The sequence below is a fragment of the Hippocampus zosterae genome, chromosome 14 (genome assembly GCF_025434085.1).
Source record: "Hippocampus zosterae strain Florida chromosome 14, ASM2543408v3, whole genome shotgun sequence".
In the NCBI taxonomy this organism is placed as follows: domain Eukaryota; kingdom Metazoa; phylum Chordata; class Actinopteri; order Syngnathiformes; family Syngnathidae; genus Hippocampus; species Hippocampus zosterae.
The window spans coordinates 16946471-16972959 of record NC_067464.1 but is presented as its reverse complement, the minus strand read 5'-3'; the positions used below and the strand labels follow the sequence as shown (position 1 = coordinate 16972959).

Here is a 26489-nt window from a genome sequence, read left to right as displayed (position 1 = left end):
AACATGTAGCAACTCACCCAGATATTTTTCCCCCCAGATTTCAGTCACTGGAGACAAATATATTGACGGTGCTGGGACTTTCTGCCTGGACAGGGGCATCTATTAGCTGTGATGTCATATGCAACAGCCAATTGGAGCCAGCAGACGTTGAATCCTCATAGGTCTGCATTGAGAAGATTTAAGAAAAAAATGTGAAGGAATATACAAATGAGATTTATTCTGTAATATTATATAATTCTCCTGATTATAATTATTAATATTCGTACTTCATCTGATATTATTATGGTTCTGATTGAATATCATCATCACTCTAGTAGTAATCACATTCTTGTCTCTCGAGTTCATTTGCTTTGTGCGATCAGCACTTTTCCTTCGTGGATCTAGTGATAGAAAATGACTCCGTTCCTCTGCTTATGCCACACGCTCTTTTGTCTTCTTCGTTTCAGCTCTTCCGTCTTCCATCCCTCTCAACACAGCCTTTTGTAGAATCCCTTTGCAATTGATTGAAAACCGTTCCCCCTGACTTTGTTTGTCCGACCCCAAAAATCAAAACATCAGCAACGATGCATTGTATTACACAATAAAACTGGTGACTCACTGAAAGCAGTGGATCATTAGCAAAGTCTTACTTGAATGACACTTGACAACCATAAACGCAGCAAATACACACCTAAAAAAAAAAATGGTGGAAGTTGTTGGCTGTTCTTAGTGGCTCCTAACTGGCTTGATTTCAGGACCCCACTTGGAATATTTTCTCACTGTGGTAGGAAGTGCGATGTGATGAACGCATTTCATCGGCTGACAAATGCTATTAAGAGTTTCCGTGTGGAGTTGCCCTTCATCATTTTTTTTGGGGTGGGGTGTTGTTTCGAGCAGAGCTTGCAAATGACAAACCTAATCATGACCTATTCTAAGATGCTGCTGCTCCATGTAGGTAAAATTATGAAGAATTCAGGATATAGGATTTTAACGGTCAAAACTGGCTGACGCTTGCGTTTGTTTGACCATCCCTTTTTAATGTCACTTGAAAACAATCTTGACTTTGTAGAGGTCAAATGCTGGAAAGACTTCTAAAGCAAACATAGAATAAAAAAAAACACAGACTTCTTATTGGATATTTTTTATGATACTTTTTTAAAATTAGAGATGTCAGAAATGTATTGCACCCCTCTACATTTGGAGGATTTGGTGCCTTGCGCAAGGAAAATGCTCAGGAAGCAGACAAAAAAAAACGAGCCCCCCTCGAAGAAAGATTCCGAAAAATTGGAACCTGACAACCCCTGAATGGCAATGCCCAGTCTTATCGTTTGTTTTCAGTCGATCTTTGTTTTTCATTCAAATCCTCTGTTTCTACTTGTCGTTCAAACATTTTCATGTATACCTGACAATATTTCTGCGGCACCTCAACTTTTCGACATTCACATACACTTTCTGTAAATGTGTGTTGTTTAGTTGAAGATCCCTCCCTCTTCCCCATTTTAAGCTAAGGCACCCATTTTAAATGAGAATAATGTCGGGAAAAAGTATGAATCCTGAAATTATGGCTATCTTGTCTAAATTTATTGGTCGTTGACTGACAAATTGATGTACTTGGTGTGAAACCTGGACCTGTTGATGTGAACACAAAGCTGATGCTGTCAACTCAAAGAAAGCCATTATTAATTTTGTTGTTTGAATGACAACAGGCGGGTACACAAGTTTATTTTGTTTTCTGCGAGCTTTGCCTGTCACTTACAGTCACTGACAAAGAGATATGTATTTCACAATTAAGTGAAATTGGATAATTTCCCACAGCACCCTTGGTTGGGAATCACTAGTCTAGCTACGTAATGTTTCCTCTGCCTCGGAAAAAAAGAAAGTTGCGTTTAAAAAGTCAAAAACAACAAAATTCTTAATCCTTGAACAAGCTCTCTCTACTGTATGCAGCCCAACAAATGTGAAAAAGACTAATCATATTTTATCTGTTGCTTCATATGTGTTTATTGAACTGAATCAAACGTCATCTCCTTCCAGAGGTGGGCATTTATTTTACGAAATTTCGTCGTTCCGTCACCCACCAGCAGCAGCCTGGACACCTGTCCATTAAATTACACCCAAACGAAGATTGTATATTTGTGTTGGTATCCCAGAGCTTCGTGGTTTCATCTGGATCCGCCTCATTAGCCAATTACAGCCGGCGATCACATTTCCTCGCAGAGATCCTATTGAAATTCAGGAGCACTCACTCTCTCACACGGAGATTCAATGCAGTTCCCTCGAAGACGACCCCCCCCACCCCCGCGACCAAACAAACGAGACGGGGGGGGGGGGGCTTATTTCTCTCTTCTGTCGTCAGCAAAACGCCGTCGTTCAGTCAATGATGGACGCAGATGTCCTTTGTTATTTGACCTGGTTAGTGACGATTACGCCGTTGAACGAAACCCACTTCAATCAGTGCATCGTCCTTTTTTTCTTCTCGTTTTGCGTCAATCGTCAGCAAAGCGAGCGTCAGTACTGACGGAATGTCCGCCTCCGTCATTTTCAATACAAAGTAGACCAGTTGACTGCGATATTGTCATCTTTAGAAACTGACCTTGTAGAATTTGCCAAATAACAGCACTGTAAGCAATCGATATTCACCCTTTGCCCTAACTTTGCTCCAAAAGTTTGTGATTCTTCTTGTCAGTGTGATCAGTGCCAAACGATGCCGTCCAAAAGTTTTAATGCTGCATTCTGACGGTAGGAGAAAAGCAAGTTTGTTGCACAAGTATTTTTCGTTTGATGAATATTGTGACGGCACCAAGTTGCTTGTTGATGTTTTTTCATGAATGGATGCTTCTCGTAATTGCTTTTGCTTCACTTGCCCAAAGGTCGAGAATGCGATTTTTTGTTTCTATTTATATATTTATTTATTTTTAATAAAAAAAGAAGTTCATGTTACCATTGTCATTTGTGATATGAATGCAGCACGAGCGCTGGAGCTTGGACCCTTCTCTTGACTGCCTCTTGTGGTCTTCGTTCAGCCTCGCCCAAAATTCCACAAACTAATTCCTGCCTCCCCTCCAAGCTCTCACGAGGGGTGTGGTGCACACGTTGAGCAGGTTGCCGTATGTCGGCAGGATTTCTCTCCAATATTCATGCTTCATTTGTGCTTGTGTTTATTTTGATTGTACTAGACGTAAGATGATGTTGGACCATGCTTCCTTAACCCTGTAGTGTGTGTATATCAGAAATGTCCCTAATACCTCAAAATCATCGTATTTATATTGGGGGCTCATGCTGCGTTCATTTCATAGTGTAGAGGGCAGACTGGAGGAAAGTGAGAGTAAAAATGACATGTCATTTTAGCTTGCTCAATGGTTGTGTGCGATAAGTAAGTAGAAGTTAACATATTAGAACAAAAAAGTTCAGTGAAAAGACTTGCCAGGTTTTGCGCAATTTATATTTACATCAACACCGCTATGACCTGAACACGGATTACGAGCTCTTCCAGGCACCTGCCTAAACAGGCGGAATCAAAGCCTGACAGATTGATTGGAGTAAGAAGCAGGTTATTACAGCCTTTGTACTGAGTGATTCTTAACACCTGACTGAAACCAGTCTCACATTGCACACACTATAAACTATGACCAGCACTTGAAGCAATTACACAGCATTCTATTACTGTATAAAATATCATGTAAATTGTTTTTCTGTAATGATATTATTGAAACTGAAAATGAATTAATAAAATTAATCCTGACTATTCTGTATGACCTGTTTTGTTCCAGTTCTGTTTAGTCTGAAATATAAGTTGTGCATATTATTATTATTTTTTTTTTTAAAGAATACTTTCTCGTGTTTGGAAGACAGATATGCATTGTTACACCTGGGGGACATTCCAGTAAGATTCAACATGATCTTTATCTAAACCTTGACTTCCCCTGAACTCAAATAGTCACAGATCATTCGGGTCCAGAACAGCTGATCTCAACTAGTTCAATTAATCACCACAAGCTAAACTTGTGTACGGCCACAATAAAAACACAGCATCATCGGGGCCCGACATGGCAATTCACTATGGGAATGGAAAGACACCTGTTGCTGACAGCCCCTTGGAATTGGGGGTGAAAATGCAGGCATATAGTGATTGAAAAATATAATGCATACAAAAATTAAGTAACATTGCTGCAGCAGCAAAGGAAAGTGAAGCAATTGCTGCCAGAGTGAATTACAATGCTTTACTATTCCATGCACTTAAGTACATTAAACTGATGCATTTTACATGCATCAATGCATATTGAATAGCATTTCACTTTTATTTACAGTCCTCTCCAAAAGTATTGGACTGGCAAGGTCAATTCCGTTGTTTTGTTGTGTTTCACGATCAAAAGATGGATATCAGACAACATTTCAGAAGCAGCTTTTAATTTGTGGTATTTACATTGTGACAGTACGAGAGGTTCGCCAGGGCAACAGGATGGGATGAGTGGTAACCTCAAGTGTGGGTGCACAAACCGACTGCCTGAGTCCGGAATGCTAAACTGAGGCTCCCGGCCTGCGGTGCTTTGCTTCATTTCCTGCTCATCCTCCCATCTAGCTGTTTTGGGGAAAAAAATGTTTGGAGTGAAACATTTTTTGAAACGCTAGCAGTGGAAATCACGGACCATAGAACTAGCATGGAAAGTAATTCAATACTGTCTTAGCATTTAAAGCCTCCCCCCACCGCCTATTTTTGTTTTAAAATAAGAAATATGCACATCCAGCTATTTTAAGGGGAATAACATTTGTATTTGTTGGATTGAAAAGAGAAGCAATGGAAATCACGGATCATAGAACTAGCATGGAGTGTAATTCAATATAGTATTAGCATTTTCAGTCCCCCCACCCCCGCCTTTTTTTTTTTTTTTTTTTTACATTTTTCACATGTACCGGTCGTCCAGCAGATGGTGGATGTCTGTCCAACTCGCTCGACAAGCGATTACATTGCAAAAACAATAACGTTTTCAATTTGACCATAAAATATCCTGTCGTTGTCGTGTATTCAATTAAATACAGATTGCACCTGGTTTGGAAATACAGTAATTCTATACTGGTTTGATGCTTAACACAAGGTCCCAAAAATGTATTCATTTATCTATTTAAATTAAAATAGTTGCTCATCCCAGGCCTAGACGCTCCTGATTGAAAAATAATGGAAGTAGTATTCATTCATTCATTTTCATAACCGCTTAATCCTCACTAGAGTCGCAGGGGGTGCTGGAGCCTATCCCAGCCGTCTAGCAGTAGGCAGTAGGCGGGGGACACCCTGAACCGGTTGCCAGCCAATCGCAGTGAAAAGTAATGCAAGTGCAGAAGTATATTATAATTTATTCCGACAGACATTGCACTGGTGACGGTGACGCTGATCGGACATACGAGTGTTTGATTGGTCAGATAGCGTTTCCTGTTATTGGCCTATCCAATCGTTTCGCCGCTCTGACTACTTGGGGGCGGGCTGGTCTTCTCTTTTTTTCTGTGACTGTAGAAATGACAGACCGACGGACAGACAGGGAGGGGGAGCGACGAGGAGGGCGGGAGACGTCCGAGCTGCTGAGTAGAAGAATCGAGCAGCGAACTTGTACGAACGAAACTGTGACATAACGCCAGAAGACCCACGACTGGTTGGATGAAGCTTGCTGTTTTCGTCAGAGGAACGTGGGACGGCCGTGGAACAGCGCGAGTGAGTACTGAAGCGTCTACTCTTCGCCCCCAGATGAAGAGGCTTTTGTTATCAACAGGTGCTGGAAAGACGCAGCAAGTGAGCTAGCTAGTTAGCGGCTAATTTTAGCCTGGACACTGTCACTTAAAGAAAACACAAAGGATGCGTTTCTTTCGGCCTGTTCACAAAATTGAGGAACGTCACCAAACAGTGTTTGAAACGAATGGCGTTTATTAGCACCGATATGTTCGCAAAGACGTAACTTCTGATACAGTAATGGGACTGACTCGCTGTCACCGCACCCTCCCCAAATACACGAGAAACACGTTTAATCAAGGTGAAAGTATTTTAAACCACAGTAAACAGAAATGCCCAACAAGCCAGGCAAACACGAAACATTCAAACATTCTTGAAATGCATATAACTTTAATGGCGAATTCATATCAGTTTATGTGTCACTGATGCATCTCAATCATGAACGTTAGAATGTCAACTGTCGCAACTGCTACATTGGCTGAAATTAATTAGCCAAACCCGCAGAGGGAGGCGTATGACGTTATAGGAAGTCGACAATACGGCTAACCCAATACTCTACCTAACTGTAAATGCTGTGTGTGTGGTATGATTTGGTAATTATATATTTAGATCCAGGTGTACACAACAAATTTGGTCTTGTTCTAAAAGGAGCACCAGAGGTTTGTTGTTTGGTGCTCACTGGATGAATGACTTGCAGTTATGAGACCAGGCCTTCACCTTATTTTGTGTTTTACATATCTATCTATCGACTCTTAAATGAAATTTTTAGGGTTTAGGAAGGTTTAGGAAATAAGGATGCACAATTTATCTTTTTTTTTTCTTTTAATTTTAGTAAAGGCCCCTGCATTATACGAAGTACAAAGACGTGCAACAAGTTTCAAATGGAATTGAATGGTTTTATGTGACTTTGACCTGGAACAGTATCTCGGGGCGTTATCAACACCAATGGCATGTTCCGGAAATATGCTCCCAGTGCACACTGCTGGACTCCAACCATTCAGAAAATCAGAGTGTTGTTCAAATGTGCCATTAAGTCATTCAGAGTGCACCAGAGATCCAGATTTGGTGAGGTAAAAATGTGTAAGGCCCAACCATTCATCCTTCAGTTGCTTTCATTTTCATGACGTTTGTTCCCATTCACCTTGGAGTAGTATTCACCTTGGAGTAGTTTGCATGTTTCATCTGGTAGGGCCTCTTGTCATTGTTTTCCTTAAACAACTACAGCCTGTTGGCAAATTAGGCAGTCACAGTTGTTTCATATTTCAGTAGGGAAAAAAAGTGTCAATTTATATTTATGGTGAAAGCGACGTCCCTTTCTATTAACTTTCCTTTTCTTCACGGCAGTCTCTATTTTTGAAATGGCCTTTAAAGTGTCTCATAAGCGTCATGCAGCGAGGGCTGTGCTCGGAAATTCGCTGTGACGCGTTATATGACTGTGAGAGTTGTGTGTTTTGGAGGCCCAGAGCACGTTTCGGGGAGTACTTATGTACCGAGAGCAGAGCTACGGGTTTGTGGCCATCTTCTGGTGAAATATAAAATAGATTTTTTGTAAATATGTATTTTTTCCTCTGGTCATCAGTGCTGACACATGATTAATTTTATGCCAGAGGCCGGTCAAAATTTGAACATGGGCCGCAATTGGCCCCCGGGCCAGAATTTGGACATTTTGCCGCTCAGACTGAGAATACAGTGCGCCCGGCAGCGCAGATGAAAACAATTCAAGCGCAAGCTACTGATTGGTTTAGAACAGCGGGCCGGATCCGGCCCGCCTCCACATTTGGTCCGGCCCCCCTGAACAATACCTGAGAGTCTTTTGATTTCTTTTTCATCTGTGTATATTTGTATTTTATCATAAAATTTGGCTTTTGCAATAAAATATTCCTTAGTTATGAACTATATTCATGATTAACTATTAGCTAGTAACAATTTCATAAACACATATACAATACAATACACGCTGATTTATATAGCGCTTTCACAACAGCGGCAGCTGTAACAAAGCGCTTAACAAATCCGTTAACATAAAGTAAAATAAATAACGTGACATTTGTTACATCCTTCTGTGGTCTGTGCCGTTATCTGGCAAACCCAGAAAAAAAAATCCTAAACCCGTCCCTCTCAAAGAGAACATAATCATGGCGAAAAGGTATGGTAAGAGAAAAAAATTATTCACAATACAGGGAATTTAACCCAAAATGGAGAAACAATTTTTTTTTTCAATGCAAAGAAAAGATTGTCTTTCTCATCTGTCGGTGGCGGTATTCAAAGAATACAATCTGCGGAGACACTATGAATCCCGTACGATTGAAACGAGTACGATTTTTTTGCATGGGCAAATGAGAGCAGACAAACTGTCAATGCTAAAAAGAAGAACTTTAGCTCAGCAAAATACATTTGTACGCCAAGCTCAGCTGAACCAGCCATCTGTTCGGGCTAGCTTTCGGTTTGCTCAACTGATAGCAAGCAGCGGTAAGGAGAGTTTGTCAAGAAATGCATGAATGCTGTCGCGGAGGTGGTGTGTCCCGAGAAGAAAGACGTCTTTAATACCGCGAGTGTATCAAAAAAAGTTATTTGATTTTGTGTGGGTTTCTGGGAAACGATACATTTTTACGTCTAGGTACTCTTGCAGTCACACTTTTGCTGTTACAAAACGACCCCGGCACCCCCATCAGAGAAGCGAAAAGTTATGTGGCCCTCACAGGAAAAAGTTTGGGGACAAGGCGGCCCGGTAGTCCAGTGGTTAGCACGTCGGCTTCACAGTGCAGAAGTACCGGGTTCAATTCCAGCTCCGGCCTCCCTGTGTGGAGTTTGCATGTTCTCCCCGGGCTTGTGTGGGTTTTCTCCGGGTGCTCCGGTTTCCTCCCACATTCCAAAAACATGCGTGGCAGGCTGATTGAACACTCTAAATTGTCCCTATGTGTGAGTGTGAGTGCGAATGGTTGTTCGTTTCTGTGTGCCCTGCGATTGGCTGGTAACCGATTCAGGGTGTCCCCCGCCTACTGCCCGAAGACAGCTGGGATAGGCTCCAGCATCCCCCGCGACCCTACTGAGGCTCAAGCGGCTCGGAAGATGAATGAATTAATGAATGGTTTAGAACATAGGGTCCATTTGGAAATTAACTGGGTTAGAGTGCTATCTGCCTCTCCAAACACACTCTCTCAGAGTAATGTGCGGGTGCCAGAGTGAATTATCTGAATGCACCCTCAGTAGCTTAAAGAAATATATTTTAGAATTGTTTATTAAATTATTTTTTTAAAGGTATTACAATTAATTAGCAACAAGCAAGACTCACACAAACTGCTTATTTTGCCGTATGTGAAAAGCATTTCTTTCACTACATAATAAGTGTAATTTCTTTGGGTTTTTGTTAAATCTTGCAATGCTATTGATTACAATTATACCGGTATGACAATATTCAAGTCAAGTCTCACAGGTGTGACTGGTCGAAAAATGTACTCGCGCACTCTCGAATTTTAGGTGCAAAATGTGACCTTTAAGGGGCAGTTTGGAGCCATGATAAGCAATTGGTAATGTGGGGCAACTGCAGAGAATTGTGCATAATAAACAATCATTTGTGTGGTTGTGCCAAAGAATTTGCAACTTCTTCAAAGAAAAGAAAAAGTTTTTTACATGGACACAAGTGACACAAACATGTGATAACTGTGTGGCTTAGAAATACTGTAAACATACGGCTTATCTTTAGAGAAGGTCAGGGTGAGTGTTGGCAGTTTTCTATATGCGATGGTGTCCTTCCACTTGTTTGTACATTTTCCTGCCATGTCTCTCAATCACCTGCTGAACCACCTGGGCCTCTTCAACCATGAATTAATTAAAATCATAGATAGCTAACCAAAGAATAAATTTTATAGCTATTAAGAAATCTACATTGATCCAACTTATATCATTTTAGATAGGTCCTCTCACAACATCAGGAACTTGTAAACGCACCTTGCCGTTTTGCACATGAATCATTTATCTTCGATTATCACATTGTGAAGATTGCCAGAACCCTAAATCGAAATCACAAATAACATTTCCATTAATCGTCCAGCCCGAGGTAATAGTATATTTGTTCATTTCTGTAATATTTGAAACTATGATCGTCTTTCAGTAAGTCGTTTCGTCAATGTTGTTGAGGTGATGAGGCCAAGGTTGATAATGTATTTACAGATCCTGATGAAACATACAGTAGCAAACAAGCACATGGGCTACCGGCCACCACAATACACACGTCCTCTGTTCTCTGAAATTGTATTCACTCTCGTTCTCACTCTCTCCATGCTCTGACAAACTTAAAATTAGGCCACATACAAATCAAAATGTGCCACCAAAGCAGTGTTGGACCAACAATCGTCTCTTCTGTTGTCCATCTCAGTGTTTCCTTGGACCGATGGCTGATTCGATAGCTAAGCCCTGTATTCACCCAGCTGTATAATGTTGCTCAGTCTCTTCTAGGGGAGTAATGATATCCAACCGTCACAATGTATTTGGTTGGCGATATACAAATGCTCACAATGCTGTCTATAAAGTTACAATATTGTCAGAAAAAAAGCTCATGTGTGGGAAGAAGCACAACATTGTGGTTTTGTACATGACAGCGACAAATAAATAGGCTTGGCCAGTCATTTTGTTGTCATGCGATTATATTGGTTCACTGGCACAAAGTATCATGGTATATTTAGTGCTGGGCGATATGGAAAAATGTTGTCACGATATAGGCCACTTTATATCACAATAATGATATAGCTTCAGTTATTCTGTTAAAAATAAATACACAACACACCGACTGCAGACATTTTTTCACTTTATTTTGAAGTGACATTAAAATGAAAAAATGCATCCTATAGTGCTTTTGTTTTCTTTATAACATTGTCAAATGTAATCAGAAACAAAGTAGCCTCCATATTTTTGCACAAATCGGGATTTCCGATGTGGATGTAATTAATAAACCTAAAACAAAATGTTAGTGAGAGAAATTGCTTTTAGAAAAAAAGATGATGAGCACTACGCTCATGTAATTTTGACAATATTTCTTGTGCAAATCTCAAGTCAAAATTCAAATTCAGGACGGTGTAATGTTATATGCATTCAATATACTATAGGTGCCCATTTTCAGAATTGCTTATGCTCAACATGAATATACTTTTCATCTTCAAGGCCACTCCTCCCTGTTGACGTATGGGATCCTGTAACATTTCCTGTTTCAATATGTGTGTCGCATTATATTGTATTAAGCGGTATCATTATGCAGTTGCATGAACCTTCCTTGAAGTACTAATTTTTCTTTATCGCTCGCTCATTATGTCATAGGACATTATTATTTTTTAAACTTGTCTGTTATTTGTGACGCTGAGAGGGTCATAGCTGGGCAAAAGTGGAGCGAGCAAGTCCTTTTCTTCTCAAACACGTATTCATCCAAACGTGCTTGATTGTGTTCGTATGCACAATACAATCGTTCGTATGCACAATACAATCATATTGTCAAAGTTGCATTGAGGCATTTACTTTAAAGAGGCCACACTTTCATTTGGCGTACCTACACACTGAAGTGCACTTAATTCCAGTATGCGCACTCCTTGGGTGGTTCACCACATATTTCTCACAGTTTCGGCCGACAAGGTTCACAGGAAAGGTTCCTGTGCACTCAAAACATGCTTTTGTGCTCTAAATTTCCTCATTGTTGCTTGCAATAGTGGCACAAATCCAATGTCACACTTTAAACTCTTATTACAGCACGCAGAATGGCAGAGCCAGTGTTGCTTCCTAAATTATTTATTTTAGTTTTTAAACATTGATATTGATCAAATGTCTATTGATATTGAAGCACAAATGAGTGCCTAAAAGGCATCAAAGGCATCAAAGTTCTTCTATATCCGGGCTTGCTTTCTCTTTGCTTGGTACAGGGTTGTACAACCCTTTTCGGTAGTGTGTGTCTGTGTCTGTGTGCGTCATACCGTGATAAGGTTTGCCTCTCTTTCTGCTTCCAACTCCAGAGTACCCAAGTGCAGATCTGTGTCTGTATTTGATCAATAAAACCAGGCTCAAAATAAGCAGATTCACAATGCAATTTGCGAGTCAGAATTCATATTTTGCGCTTCTTCTAAACATATTAAAAAGCCAAACTGCGAATGGGCACAGATGTGAATATTTGTATTACAACTGTCTTGCTCAATGTTGCTCTTTTGTATCGAGCACAAATGACACTGTTAAAAAATTTCTGGGTGGTAATGTTATATGCATTCAATATTCTATAGGTGCCCATTTTCAGAATTGCTTATGCTCAACATGAATATACTTTTCATCTTCAAGGCCACTCCTCCCTGTTGACGTAAGGGATCCTGTAACATTTCTGGGTGTCTGTTCGCTGCCGAGTCATTTTAAAATTTGCGTTGTGATTGAGATGCACCACTGACAATCTGCTTCAATGTTAACACATTGAAAGTCCGCCAATCCATTCATCCATCTTATCCGGGGTCGGGCTGCAAGAGCAGTGGACTAAGCAGAGAGGCCCCAAACTTCCATCTCCATGAGCAGCTCTTCCAGGGTTATCACAAAGGGTTACAAGGCCAGCCGACAGACTAAGGATGCATCGCAAGTCTCCTAATTGCAAAGTTCCTATCGCATTATGCCCTCAAACATTGAAAGTGATCCGGAATTTATCGTGCTGCCATATGAAGGAGTGTCTCTGGGTCGACGTCTTTCGATGGCAAACGTGAAACGAGCCTTTGTGTCAGCAATGGTTTTTGCCTGGGAACTCTGCCATGGATGCCATTTTTGGCCAGTATCTTTCAGAGTCGTGAACACTGACCTGAACTGAGGCTAATGAGTCCTGTCGTTCTTTGGATGTTGTTCGAGGTTCTTTCGCAACCTCCTAGATGAGTCTTCCTCGCACTCATGGAGTTATTTTAGCTGATCGACCACTCCTGGGACTTTTTGCCACTGCTCCCAGTTTGATCTTTTTCTGGATAATGGCTCTGACGATGGTTTGCTGAAGCCCCGGAGACTTGGAAATGGCTTTGTAACCTTTTCCAGACTGATAGTGGTCAAGAACCTTTTTTTAAAAATTTCTTATCAAATTTCTTTGGATCATGGGAGGAGGATGTGTTTGTTTCTTTAGATCTTGTACCCTACTTCACTTTGTCTGACACATTCTCTTAATATGATTTCTCAACAAAGGTGATGCTAGAGTGTTTGTTTCCTGTGAAATTGAACTCGCCTTTCTCAAAACTGTCGTCAGTCACAGTTACTATGTGATTTAACAAGGGGGGACAATTACGTTTTCACGTCGGGACAGGTAGTTTGGGATTTTTTGGGGGGGACCTGAATAAATTGGCATGTAGAAACTGTGTTTAGGATTTCCTTGTGTAGTGTCTGTGATGTTGAAATTTGTGTGATGAACTGAAACCTTTGTATGTGATAAATATGCAAAGAACACAGAAATCAGGAAGGGGTCAAACACTATTTTACAGACTGTACGTGGTCTTGTATACACACACTTCCCTCCCCCAGCCGTGGAATTTTGTTCCCAGGACTGCCTGGCATTCCTCACTCCTGAACCATGGGATCTGAGTATTTTGCGTGTGCGTGTGCGTTTGCGTGTGTGTTCACACACGTACAAATACACTGCCCTGCTGGTGAGAGATAACATATCAAACATGCTTTTGTGGTGGTTGTGACTAAGATAAGTAATCAATCCCTTTTCCACCTTTTTTTCTTTGGAGCTTCTGTTGACATTTACGTGTCCATCCTGCGTGTGTGTGTGTGTGTGTGTGTGTGTGTGTGTGTGTGTGTGTGTGTGTGTGTGTGTGCGTAAGGCGCTTGAAGGTTTTGAATTGGTATTTTTGTCATTTTTCTATATTTGCAGTTTTTTTTCAGCATGCTCTTTTGAATTTGTTAGATTTTTACTTATAAAATGAACAAAGCTACTACATTATCACTCACAAAACTGCACGAAGCATATTTCACAATAGAACGACTATACATTTTCTGTCCTTACTTTACTCTGATGACTTGCGCTGAATGGAATCAGCCAGGGAGTCCGGACAGGAGCTGCTGATAGCGACCCATGTGCACACTTCCCAATGAATATCAGTCAAGTTGGGGGCCTGACTCTCCTGTCTAATCTGACAGGCTAATCACGCCTGCATTGAACATTAGCTGATAAAGAAGAATCCCGCCATCATGTGACACTCTTTGAGGAGGCGAGAGACTTTCGCTGAAACATGTCTGCTAAATAACAGCCTGAAAAAAAATTGTTAGAGATAAAAGAACAAACAAGTCAACTCAATCAATGGCCCAAAAATGCCACTCCGCATGTCCTGCTTCAGCCAGCCAGCAAGCACCCAGGGGTGGACCGACTCCAAATGACAGCCACCAAATGGCATCGGAGGGCACTTGCCTAGGCGAGTGAGGAGTCGGGAGAAGCCGCTTCTCCGCCCAGCGATTCATTCCCCAGCGCCAGGTGCACCGCAAGCACGTCACAGAGTGCATCACCCGCGTCCCCCCGGACGCCCTGCCACCGAGTTCACTGCAAGAAAAACATAAGAGCTGTCTGGAAATAATTTGCTTACTGGGCCCCTAATCATTTTTATACTTGCTGGATTAAGTGTAGAGTCGGCAGAAATAAACAGAAGCTGCTAGTTTTGCCAATTAGCACCCTTTTATGTGCATGCGCGGTGAGTCATGCAACAGGCAGGTGGCTGCCTTGTATGTTCGCAACGGATGATAGGGAGGGAGTCTACTTATTTTGATTGATGTTTTTATGGGCTCATTCAGTGTTGTTGGCAGGTTGCTAAAATAATATAACACAGGGAGGGCTGGCAATGAGTGAGTTAATGCTATGCAATCAACTGACACCCCCTTAGCAAGCTACTGGTCAATCACAAACTACTGTTCTATACTGTCTCTTTTGATGCTGATCTTTGTTATAAACATTTAGTTTTAAACTTATAACGTTTATCCTGTTCTGCACACTACAAAAACTGTGCTTTGAGTTTGGAGCCCCTGGCGACTGAATTTGACACCCTCGCTTTAGATTAGGGACGTCAAATTCATTTTAGCTCAGTAGCCACATGGAGAAAAATCTACGAGGAGTCATTTACCTGTATAAGGTGCTCGTCCATTCCCTTTCTTTTTATGAGGTATTAGTGTTTTGTCATATGCTGGTAAATGTACTTTGTATTTTGAGACATCGGTAGTGCCTTTACTTTTGATTACGTTGTCTCGGTTTGAATGTTTTAAGAACAACAATCATCACCATTTTCACTTCAATGTACTTAATCACAAAACGAAATAAACAAAGTTAAATCTTTGAGGGGGCGGCCCGGTAGTCCAGTGGTTAGCACGTCGGCTTCACAGTGCAGAGGTACCGGGTTTGATTCCAGCTCCGGCCTCCCTGTGTGGAGTTTGCATGTTCTCCCCGGGCCTGCGTGGGTTTTCTCCGGGTGCTCCGGTTTCCTCCCACATTCCAAAAACATGCGTAGCAGGCTGATTGAACACTCTAAATTGTCCCTAGGTGTGAGTGTGAGTGCGAATGGTTGTTCGTTTCTGTGTGCCCTGCGATTGGCTGGCAACCGATTCAGGGTGTCCCCCGCCTACTGCCCGGAGACAGCTGGGATAGGCTCCAGCACCCCCGCGACCCTAGTGAGGATCAAGCGGCTTGGAAGATGAATGAATAAATCTTTGAGGCGTCTGCTTTGTCCGCAGGTATAGGCAACATGGCTGCATTGTTTACAGAGCTACCCTCCTAGAAATCCTTGTATCGTGGCATATACCTGGGCAACCCTGAAATCCGTGGGCATACACACTAGTGACTCCAAGTGTATGAGGGATGACAACCTCTCATCTGAATGGACATGTTGCTGGAGAAGGAGGAGGAAGAGGAGGAGATGAAGAGCTGAGGGTAGGACACCAGCACAGGGAAATGGCCGTCGACTGTCCGGGAGAACTGGGGAGCCGGACACTGCCAGTCCGGCGATCTGCTCAACTTGAGAGAATAAGACAACATCAGGTAATGTGGTTGTCTGCACAAAAGAGTTTACCAAGCCCTGTCGAGCAATTGCTGATTTCATTCTTGATCAATCCAGAAATGTCCTTTTTGATTTGTCTGGTTTTTAAAGAGCCTGTCGATTAGAAACCAGACATCCTGTAATCTGGCCTACTTAACTTGTCTCTTTTTGCTAGGAGGACCTGCGCCGACGTCGAGAGGAGGAAGGTCGGCAGCTGGATCTGAATGCTTCACTCAGGCTGAAGCAGCTCTCCCAGAATCCCCACATTGGCATCGACAACCCCACATTCCTTCAGGACACACACACGTCACAGCAACCACCACTGAGCAGTCGGCACACTTTGCTTGGTATGAACACACAAACGTCAGCTAGTGCACATAAAGTAATAGTCGTGAAAGTTTTTCCACTTCTGGAGCGAACATCATTGAACCTGTTTGTGAAACGGGAGAGCAACAGAAGAGGGAAGTAAAGCTTGGACTGAAAGGAATGTAAGGAAGAACATGTGGGAGGGAATTGCACAGGGAGGGAGAGACAGACATGAGACACTCCTGGAAGCAACTTAATTAAATCTCTTGGGGACTGTAATGTTTATCTGTGTACTACTCTTCACTGTGAAATGGGACAGTCAATGTGAAGCCAGCGCAAGACGATATTCTCATTCTGCCCATGGACAAAAATATGAAATGACTCGAATGGCAATGTGTTTTTCCTGCAGAGTTGGATGAGTTGTTGCTGTCACTGAAGCAGGTCCGGGGCTGTCTGTCCGACCCGCAGAGTCAGAATGACATCGAGCTGGTTCTTGCACTACTTAACAAGGTACTGTAATCGATGGGGAATACTTGGTCCTAGTTATGGAGACCTAAAAAATAAAATGGGTGGTTCGCACAGTCATTGCCATAACATTTTTGCCATAGAAGATGGCTGGATTATTAATCATACTGTTGTTTAGACATCATGGGTGCGCATACAAAACATTTTTGACTTCACTTCCCCCTTTAAGGCCGCCCTCCACCTCCATGTAAGCCCCTATCCCACTTAATGGCAAGCATTTGCGAGTACTGTATTTTCTACACTATAAGGCACTTCAGATTATAAAGCATACCTTCAATGAATGGCCTATTTTAAAACTGTTTTCATATATAGGGTGTACAACATAATAAACTTGTACAATAGTAGCCGCGGTTACACTATGCATCCACTAGATGGCCCTACGCTAAATGAATACAATACACCTACAGCTTTATTTATGTATCGCCTTCACAACCGCTGCAGTAGTTGTCTGTTTGAGTGGGTGTTGGCGATTGCACATGTAAATTAGTGTTGGGGAGGACCCTTTTAGGTTACAATTGGTTCCTGCTAATTATCGCCACTAGATGGCATAGGGAAACAACTCCATTGGGAATATAAGGATAGTTACAGGCTCTTTAAATTAGGCGCATCGGATTAAAAGGTGCACTGTCGTTTTTTGAGAAAATTGAATGCTCTTAGGTGCGCCTTATTGTGCGGAAAATATAGTAATATTTGTGAAGTTCGGCAGAAGTTCGCCAACAGTGTTTTCGCAATATTAATCAGAATACCGTGTTTAGACGAGTGGGGCTGCATACAACATATTTTTGTTAGGACATTTTGGGGTTGACTTCCTCTTTAATACTGAGCAACAACACTTTCAGAGCACACAACAGTACACATTGGCATGTATTCTCTCTTCTCTGTGGGAACAACAACTGGCAGCCACTACTGTAGCTTCTATTTGCGCCTTGTAATGCGTTGAATAGTATATATGAAAACCGTTTTATAATGGGCCATTAACTGATGGTGCGCCTTATACTCCGAAGCCTTATAGTGCAAAAAATAGGATCTTAAAAAGAACTCTAAAATGTACTAGACAGTAAAAACTAGAGCTGTAAAAAGATTAAAATATTTAATCTAATTAAAAATGCAACTGTCATAATTAACTCAAATGAAAATTAATCAGGGCGGCCCGGTAGTCCAGTGGTTAGCACGTCGGCTTCACAGTGCAGAGGTACCAGGTTCGATTCCAGCTCCGGCCTCTCTGTGTGGAGTTTGCATGTTCTCCCCGGGCCTGCGTGGGTTTTCTCCGGGTGCTCCGGTTTCCTCCCACATTCCAAAAACATGCGTGGCAGGCTGATTGAACACTCTAAATTGTCCCTAGGTGTGAGGGTGAGTGCGAATGGTTGTTCGTTTCTGTGTGCCCTGCGATTGGCTGGCAACCGGTTCAGAGTGTCCCCCGCCTACTGCCCGAAGACAGCTGGGATAGGCTCCAGCACCCCCCGCGACCCTAGTGAGGATCAAGCGGCTCGGAAGATGAATGAATGAAAATTAATCATGATTACTCACACATTTTTTATCGTTTCTGAATTTCCTTTTACATTTTTTGTCCTATTTTTCCCCATTTTAATGCTCTCATCAACTTGGAATCATGAATCAGTTTTCTTTATGCCAAATGCAAATATTTACTGAAATAACAATTTTTCACTTGGAGCAGTTGTTCACACATAATCTCTCACACAATATTACTGTCCATCAACAACAGTGGAAAAAAAATATTTTGTCACACAACAGCTTTTTTAATGAAATCAAAACAGAGCAATATAACATTATAAAGTGCACATCCAGGGTAAACAAGTACTCAGCCTATAATGGATTTAAACCATGGTTGCATACTTCGTTTTTCTCAAGTTTGCTTTGAACACAGCAGTCTGTTTCTGTATGTTTGTTGAAGAATTGCAAGACACCAGACACCAGTGTTCATTATGTGCCGCTGTATTCAAAACTGCCCGCCGTACAAAAAAGCGCACGTACTTCCCCCGTGCTGCCGGGGCAAACCATTCTGAAAGAGGGGGGTTTCACTCCCCTTAACAGAGTCGGGCTATGTTGATTGTGTTGGTACTTCTTGCGCGGAAGTCTCTCCACGGTTTTGTGTAGACCACATTTCGGATGACTACACTTGGTTCGATGACAACACTGGAGACGTTTTATTTTCGCTATGTCGCTACCACTACAGCGCGCTGTCACTGTATGATGAACACAGAGAAGTTCAGAACACTGTAACCTTCCACACAAAATAGTTCCAAACAAGTAACAATCGCGTCGGTGGCATACATCGTGTACCTGTATGATATATATAGAGAGAGAAGAACGGGTAACTTTGGTCTTGTCAGTGGAGCAATCTGGCAACTTTTTAAAAGTAAACTTCCCATTCATAAACTCTTTAAGTTTCCGTTTTTGGTGTCTCGAGCTGCCGTGGCTGGTAAAACAGACATGGGCGTGGACTTTTGCAGCGCGCTTGTTTTGTTTCTGGTGTATTTATAGAGCAATGTAACATCCGCTTGTGACGTGTGCCGCGTTAATCTCGCAAGAAAAATTTTAATCCTGTTAAAATTCATTTAAATTAATGCCAATAAAAACGCGCTAAACTGACAGCTCTAGTAAAAACACTAGAACATTACTGAGAACTGGATGCGAATGTATGTCACATGACAACCAAATTGCATCATACCGTCTCAGACTATGCCGTACAATCTCCAATCGTAGTCCCACTGACTTGAACCAAATCCAATGGTTCCACTTTCAAATTCAACCTTCCTTCAATTGTTTCGCACCCTATGTATCAAAAACCGCATCAGATCTTTTGTGGAGAGCTGCACACTCCTAGTTGTCAGGATAATTTTGTACCAGTGTCTTTTTTGGGGGGGGGCTCAGGGGGCGTATTAATCTAAAACCCCAAAATCATTTTCTTGTTTTTTTCTTTAATGCTGCATCACTTTCAGTAGACTTCAGTACACCCTAGAAATTGTTACTGCACTAAATTTGAACTTCTCTGTATAATTGTAAAAACCAAGAAGATATAGTGGGGTAACCATGTATGCTGAAATACCTTTTTTAGTAAGCATAACATCGCTCACGTTTTTACCTATTTCTGTCACTAAATGTTTGTCGCCTTTGTTTCTAGTCAGAGTTCCAGTCTGCACTTAAGATCCATAATGCGGTGGCCAACAACATGCACAGACCCTCTCCCCCATACCCACAAACAGACCAGGCACTACAGCTGGCACTGGAGGTAATTTCTAACTTGTAGTCGTTCAGCTTCTGCTTGTTCCCGAGATCACAGCTTCAGAGTTGAGCGTGGTAGCAGAGTAGGTTAAAAGCTCTTAAGGCATCAGGGAGTGAGATTGACTTCATATATTGTAGCACAGCACTAGCTGGCATCCGGAACACTCACCCCCAGAAACATTCCTCTCAATCTGGGCCATGGCACCACTCTAGGTGGTGCTCATCATGCACGAACCAGCCCTGGGCTTGGTGCCCACTTCTTTTGAGGTGAGCGCACTAGCCTTGTAGGCTAAAAGCCCAGATTCCTAGCCCAGTGGCTAATGCAGCTCTTAAGGCACTGGAGAATAGTGAGGTTTACTGAATGAACTGCCTCACAGCATTAGCTGGCCTCCCTGACAAATATTCCTGCATCATAACATCACTCCAGGGGTGGGATACATTGTGTAATAGTTGTAGAAACAAGAAATCATTTATCCACACACCAAAAGCAAATCTTATTTTGCAACGTAAAAAAAAAATCTGTCTGTAATATTTTACTATTGTTGATTTCAGGTCAGAAATCTCAGCCAGACATGTCAGAACAAAGAAGGACTGGAACTCTGCAGGATCCTATCAGACATTCGCCTCCAGGTGAAGACTTGTAGCTCGACACAACTTCTTAAACTGTATCAAGTTACTAAAATAATAATTTGGTAGTTGTTGTGTGTGTATTCCTATGATGTGTCTATGTCGTTACGCTGCAGTCTTTGCTTCTGGCACATGACCGCATCGCAGAGAAAGAAATGGAACTAGAACCACCGACCAGCCAAACAGAGACACTGACACAATGGGGAGAAGAGACAGTAAAGATTGTTCACATAGAGAAGGCCCGAGACATACCACTGGTCAGACATTTAATTTCCAGTACAAACCGATACAATACGATACCGGAGTCGTGGCTGCTGTTGCAGCCTAACAATTGTATTTATCTTGGTGTGTATATTATATTATATATTTTTCATGTTATTTATAGATCAAGTGGGTCTATTGTATTCATATTTGACCTTTATTTTGTTTCCATCTACAATACAGATGCCTTCTTGGCTTGACTTTTTCCGATCCTCATACTCTGAATACACAGTATACAAAAAAATAATTTAAAAAATGTCAGCGGTCATCCCACACAAGGTCTTGTCTGTGTTTTCCCCAGGGGGCGACGGTCCGGAATGAAATGGAAAGTGTGATTATCAGTAGGATTGTTCGAGGAGGAGCAGCCGAACGCAGTGGACTTTTAGCAGAAGGAGATGAAATATTGGAAATAAATGGCATTGAAATAAAAGGCAAAGATGTCAACCAAGTCTTTGACATTCTAGTAAGTATACACAAATTAACAAAATACATTTCTTGATGTATTTCAGTTTGTCTTAGCGTTTAAAAGGCGATTAAAAACCACCCTAACTTGGAATTGTTCTGTTTTCCATTCAGCTGAGTCAATTTAGTGTGTGCAGCTTCACAGCAAATGCGCAAAACAACAAGCCCACTATCCAAAAGTAATTTGCAAAATGTCTTTGTTTCAGGCGGACATGCACGGCCTCCTGACCTTTGTACTCATTCCGAGTCCTCAGAGCAAACCTCCCCCAGTCAAAGAGAATGTAGTAAGTGCTGAATCTGTGCTGACATTTACAGTCTATTGCTGATTATTCAAAATATTTAAAAAGGGAACATTTCTTAACCAAATCAAAGACGGCTCGTGTGTTAAATAAGACAATTTCACAAATAAATGAACACCCGAAGAACAAAATCTCAATGTGCATCACCCCCCCCACCCCCAACTCATCCTCCTTGGTTCCTATAGGTTCATGTGAAAGCACATTTCGACTATGACCCATCAGATGACCCCTATGTGCCATGCAGAGAGTTGGGCTTGTCCTTCCAGAAAGGAGATATTCTCCACATCATCAGCCAGTCTGACCCCAATTGGTGGCAAGCATATAGGGATGGAGATGAAGATAATCAGCCTCTTGCTGGATTGGTACCAGGTCCTTCAATCTTTTTTCTAAGCTATGGAAGTTATGGTGCTGTCAAGTACATCTCTTAGTCATTGAGCATTTTGCCTGATGGTATCATAAATGATTGTTTTGGGGGTTTTTTTGGTCATAGGGAAGAGTTTCCAGCAGCAGAGAGAAGCAATGAAACAGACAATAGAAGAAGACAAAGAGCCCGAGAAATCAGGTCTGTCTTCATGGAAATGTCGCAATTGTGAAAAGGAAAAGTTTTGTGGTGGTTTACACCAGTGACGTGCGGTGAGGTTCATGACTGATGAGGCACTGACTTGTGCAGGGCTCACCAACATGTTGCCCGCGGGCACCAGGTCACCCCCAAGGATCGCATGAGTAGCCTGGCTTGTTCTAAAAATAGCTTACAAATGATTGGGCATTAGGGTTTTTTTAGGAATGTTGCAGGGGCTATCATTTGAAAATATAAACACCTCAACCCTGGCACAGAATTATAGATATAGAGTTACACGTTAATACTTGTGTTTTCCCTAATTATTGTGTGAAATCATAGACATTGTCAGTGTCGTCACATAAATACATATCATTAGTAATCATGCATGCAAATGATACTATTATTAAAGGTAATTTGAGCAACGAATAGGGCTTTGTATTAAGCAGTCCCCAAGAGGTTGCTCTCAGTTAGTTTCAAAAAGGTGACCCTTGCTCTTTAGGAAAAGCGCTGTGCTGTACTCTCTTTCCGCCACCGTGCACTTTCAGTTGCTTTTCTGCCTGGTTAGAAAGATCAAATGTGTCGCACACATTCATGAACGAAATTGACAGACTGTTGATGGTCAACATGTGGAGTGCATAGGATAAAATATGTCTGTTGACGATACATAGAGAAAGCCATGCCTCTTGTGCGAGGGCCCGCTTCCCACTGGCAATTGTGTGCGTAGTTGAGGCACTGAAAGTACAAAGTCTCTTGTTACCTAATTCAGCTTTTTCATTCATTTCAGTTATAAAATTTACATTTGATTGAAAAAGAAAAATACTCAAAGCACAGACTGTTGAATTAAAATGGGGGAAAAAATTGTCATTATTTTTGGCTCTTCTAATGCAAGTTTTTTTTAATGATCTTTTTTTTTCCAGGAAAGTTGTGGTGTGCCAAAAAGAACAAGAGAAAGAGAAAGAAGCTGCTTTACAACACTCAGAGAAATGATGGTAACAAACTGTATGCAATAAGCACGTCATTGATGAAACACTGCATCACCATTCTTTGTTTTCTCCCCCGTTGCCAACTGGCCTAGATATTGATGAGGAGATTCTGACCTATGAGGAGATGGCCCTGTACCACCAGCCAGCCAATCGGAAGCGGCCAATAGCATTGATTGGGCCAACCAGCTGTGGGCAGGGCGAGCTTCGTCAGAGACTTCTAAATAACCACCCTGAACGCTTTGCTGGGGCTGTACCTCGTGAGACTTAAACACTCACACAAGCACCCGTGCAACGTTCGTCCTGTATACCCACCTGAGATTTTGTGTTGCAGACACAACGCGGAGCCGGCGAGATGTAGAGCTCGGTGGTCGAGATTATCATTTTGTTTCTCGTCAGATGTTTGAGACCGAGCTGGCTGCTGGTAAGCTTTCATGTTACCATTTTAAATTGAAAAGAATTACCGTATTTTCCGGACTATAAGGTGCACCTAAAAGCATTCCATTTTCTCAAAAGCCAACAGTGCACCCGTATACGATGCGCTTTATGTATGGAGTTGCAATCTCTTTATATTCCCCATTGAATTATTTTCCTGTTGGTGTTTCTATGCCGTCTAGTGGTTATTAGCAGGGAACCAGTTGTAATCTAAAAGGGTTCTGCCCGACACTACTTGAAATGTGCAGTCGCCAACACACACTCAGACTACTTTGTGAGCATCTGTGCAGCCATTATGAAACGAAGATCATACCAAAAGCATAGTTAACTACTGACTAAACAACAGAAGGAGACAAGACTTCTAAGGATACTGAGCCCCTTTTGGTTTGTGTGTGTTTTTGTTGAATCTTCAGAACTTTTGTCTTTCAGTTAATGTTTTGTAATACCATTTGTATTTGTTTCATGTCCGTGTTTGTGGCCAGTTCTTAGTTTTGTTACAGCTGCAGCGGTCATGAAGGATATATATATATATATATATATATATATATATATATATATATATATATATAAAGCTGTATTGTATTTTGCTGCTGTAAATTGGGAATGTCTCTATTGCGAGACTAATAAAGGTTTTCTTGTCGTATCTTATTCCCTTTAGTGTATCACCTTCGTGTATGCATAGCGCAATCCCAGCCACTATTGAAGCTTCTATTTTATGCGCTTTATAATTCAGTTTACCCTATATATGGAAACAGTTTTAAAATAGGCCATTTATTGAAGGTGTGCTTTATAATCCGAAGCGCCTTAAAGTGCAGAAAATACAGTAGTTGAAATCCCATTAAAATAGGCCAAAAGTCTCATATTTTCAAAAAGTTTTATTTAGACCCCCATGGGTGGAACTGTTGTGGTTTAAAAATGGTTCTTCTAAAATTTTGCGTTGCAAGATTTTATTGGTGTGTACTCATTTTTACCATGTAAAAACATGTTAGAATTCAATTTTCCCAAGTGTGCAGTGCCAAATCTCATTTGCCACCCCTGGACACTTGTGTTTGTGCGCCCTCAATACTTTCCTTAGGCAAGCTGATTGAGTCTGGCGAGTTTGAGAAGAATCTTTATGGAACCAGCACGGACTCGGTGAGACAGGTCATCAACACTGGGAAAATATGTGTACTCTGTCTACATACTCAGGTTGGTGTGTATACACACACACGAGCAGCAAATTTCATGCACGGCTTTAAACTACCAACTTATGTATTTAAACATACATGTACATGAAAATGTAGTTTTTTTCTTGAGTTATTGGTTTAGTCTAATTGAAATGTGTCTGTGTGTGTGCAGGCCCTTAAGGTGCTGAGAAGTTCAGATTTAAAACCATACGTCATCTTCATAGCACCACCTTCACAAGAAAGACTCAGAGCCCTGTTGGCGAAAGACCATAAGAACCCCAAGGTGCCGGTTCACCTGTTTGTGGAAATTTTTGGCAATGTAATTTTTGCAGCATGTGGCTTTGAGCCTTCTTAATCCTAATTTTTTGTGATTGGGACAGCCCGAGGAGCTACGGGACATCATTGAGAGAGCACGGGAGATGGAGCAAAGCTGGGGTCACCTGTTTGACGCCATCATAGTTAACACAGACCAGGACAAAGCCTATGCCGAGCTGCTAAGACTCATCAACAAACTGGATACAGAACCCCAGTGGGTGCCCTGCTCCTGGTTGCGCTGACATTCTCTCTCTCCCTCACGCACGTGCAGACAGACATACGGTGGTTAACAAGTTTGATACTCCGTCACCTAACGAAAGGTTTATGCCACTGCTGACCGAGATATTTTTTGAGGGCATGTTATAGGAGCACTTTGCTGAATATTCATGAATTTTCAAATGTAGTTTCTTTTTAAAATGGCAATATTTAATTATCAAGATGTGAAGTCATAGTGAATGACTTGCATTTCCAAATAGCAAAAAAAAGTTTTAGTGATAGAAAAATATGATTGATCAATTTAACTACTTTGCGAAGAAGCCAAATGGCAATTTGGGTATGAGAAATTCCTCCTGTTGCTGCAAAATACTTACATAAAAGCACATTTAAATTGAAATAATCCACATCAAAGCACCCGAAACAAGTAGGTGGTGGTTATCCGATTTTTTTCAAGCACTATACGGTATGTGATTTTTTTTTTTTTTTAAATAGCGTAAGTACACAGTGCCCGGACTATTCATTCAGCGGTGCTGTATCATTTACAAGGTACTTAGGCCACTGTTGGAGAAATAGTTGTTGGTGTCAAGTGAACTCGCAATCACTACATACTACCTCCACTGATCCAGTCACATTCCAATCAAAGTATCTTTGTATTTTACTTTTACATGGTATTCTTTGTGTTTTACTTTGGCATTGCATAGCAGATATCAGAATGAAAGATTTGCTAACAGTGGATTTAGTCAGTTGCCAAGCGTAATGAAAGCAAGTTCATGTGTATTTACATGATTAATGTCACACAAAGCGAATCATTTGAACACCGAACAGATTCTGCACTATATTACACTGTCCTCTATTTGTCACACTTATGTGCTGTCTGGCACAAAAATCATTCCTGATGGCACCAAAACATGGACCTTCAACATTTGTAGGCAATTTTTTTTCTTGCGATTCATCCTGTTGTCATTTCAACCATCATAATTGAATATATAAATTATTGAAGTGAATTGTTTTTACTTGGTGCAGTATGTAGAATCCATGTACACAAAGATTTTTTTTTGTTCCACCTATTGTTTGTTTTTATAATGAAATACTGGCTTGGCCGATATCCTGAGCACGCCTATTGATGAGGCAATTTAGTAGTAAATGTGAAAATCACTGTTGAGATCTGTTAATACACACAAACATTGAATACAAATTCAAGACTGTACATATACTGCTATGTGACACCTGTTAACCATACTGGAGGTGGTGATTGATGGCTTCCAAACCGCAGCCTTGTGAACTCAAATGACTGACCGGTTGGGCATGTAGTTTTGACAGCATTCTTTTGATATTAATAATATGAACGCAGCACTTGATATTCCCATTCTTGGCTGACTGTTTTATGTTCTCA

At 41.4% G+C, this 26489-nt stretch overlaps 2 protein-coding genes across 3 annotated transcripts in view; both read left to right on the top strand.

The window, feature by feature from the left end:
* gphna (gephyrin a) overlaps positions 1 to 3731 on the top strand; it is a 35261-nt gene extending 31530 nt beyond the window's left edge. For both annotated transcript variants that reach the window (XM_052085717.1, XM_052085718.1), the window contains one exon: positions 38 to 3731. The gene's annotated coding sequence lies outside the window, so the exon portion shown is untranslated. The remainder of the gene's footprint in view (positions 1 to 37) is intronic.
* Positions 3732 to 5501: 1770 nt separating this feature from the next.
* pals1a (protein associated with LIN7 1, MAGUK p55 family member a) lies at positions 5502 to 25463 on the top strand. Its single transcript, XM_052085744.1, has 17 exons — positions 5502 to 5680; positions 15401 to 15704; positions 15878 to 16049; positions 16418 to 16518; positions 19676 to 19783; positions 20329 to 20406; positions 20520 to 20660; positions 20966 to 21127; positions 21333 to 21410; positions 21611 to 21794; positions 21916 to 21987; positions 22902 to 22973; positions 23060 to 23224; positions 23299 to 23388; positions 24475 to 24587; positions 24738 to 24848; positions 24946 to 25463. The coding sequence occupies exons 2-17, from the start codon at positions 15525 to 15527 to the stop codon at positions 25120 to 25122; spliced, it is 2004 nt and encodes a 667-aa protein (XP_051941704.1). The 5' UTR covers positions 5502 to 5680; positions 15401 to 15524; the 3' UTR covers positions 25123 to 25463.
* The last annotated feature ends 1026 nt before the right edge of the window (positions 25464 to 26489 follow it).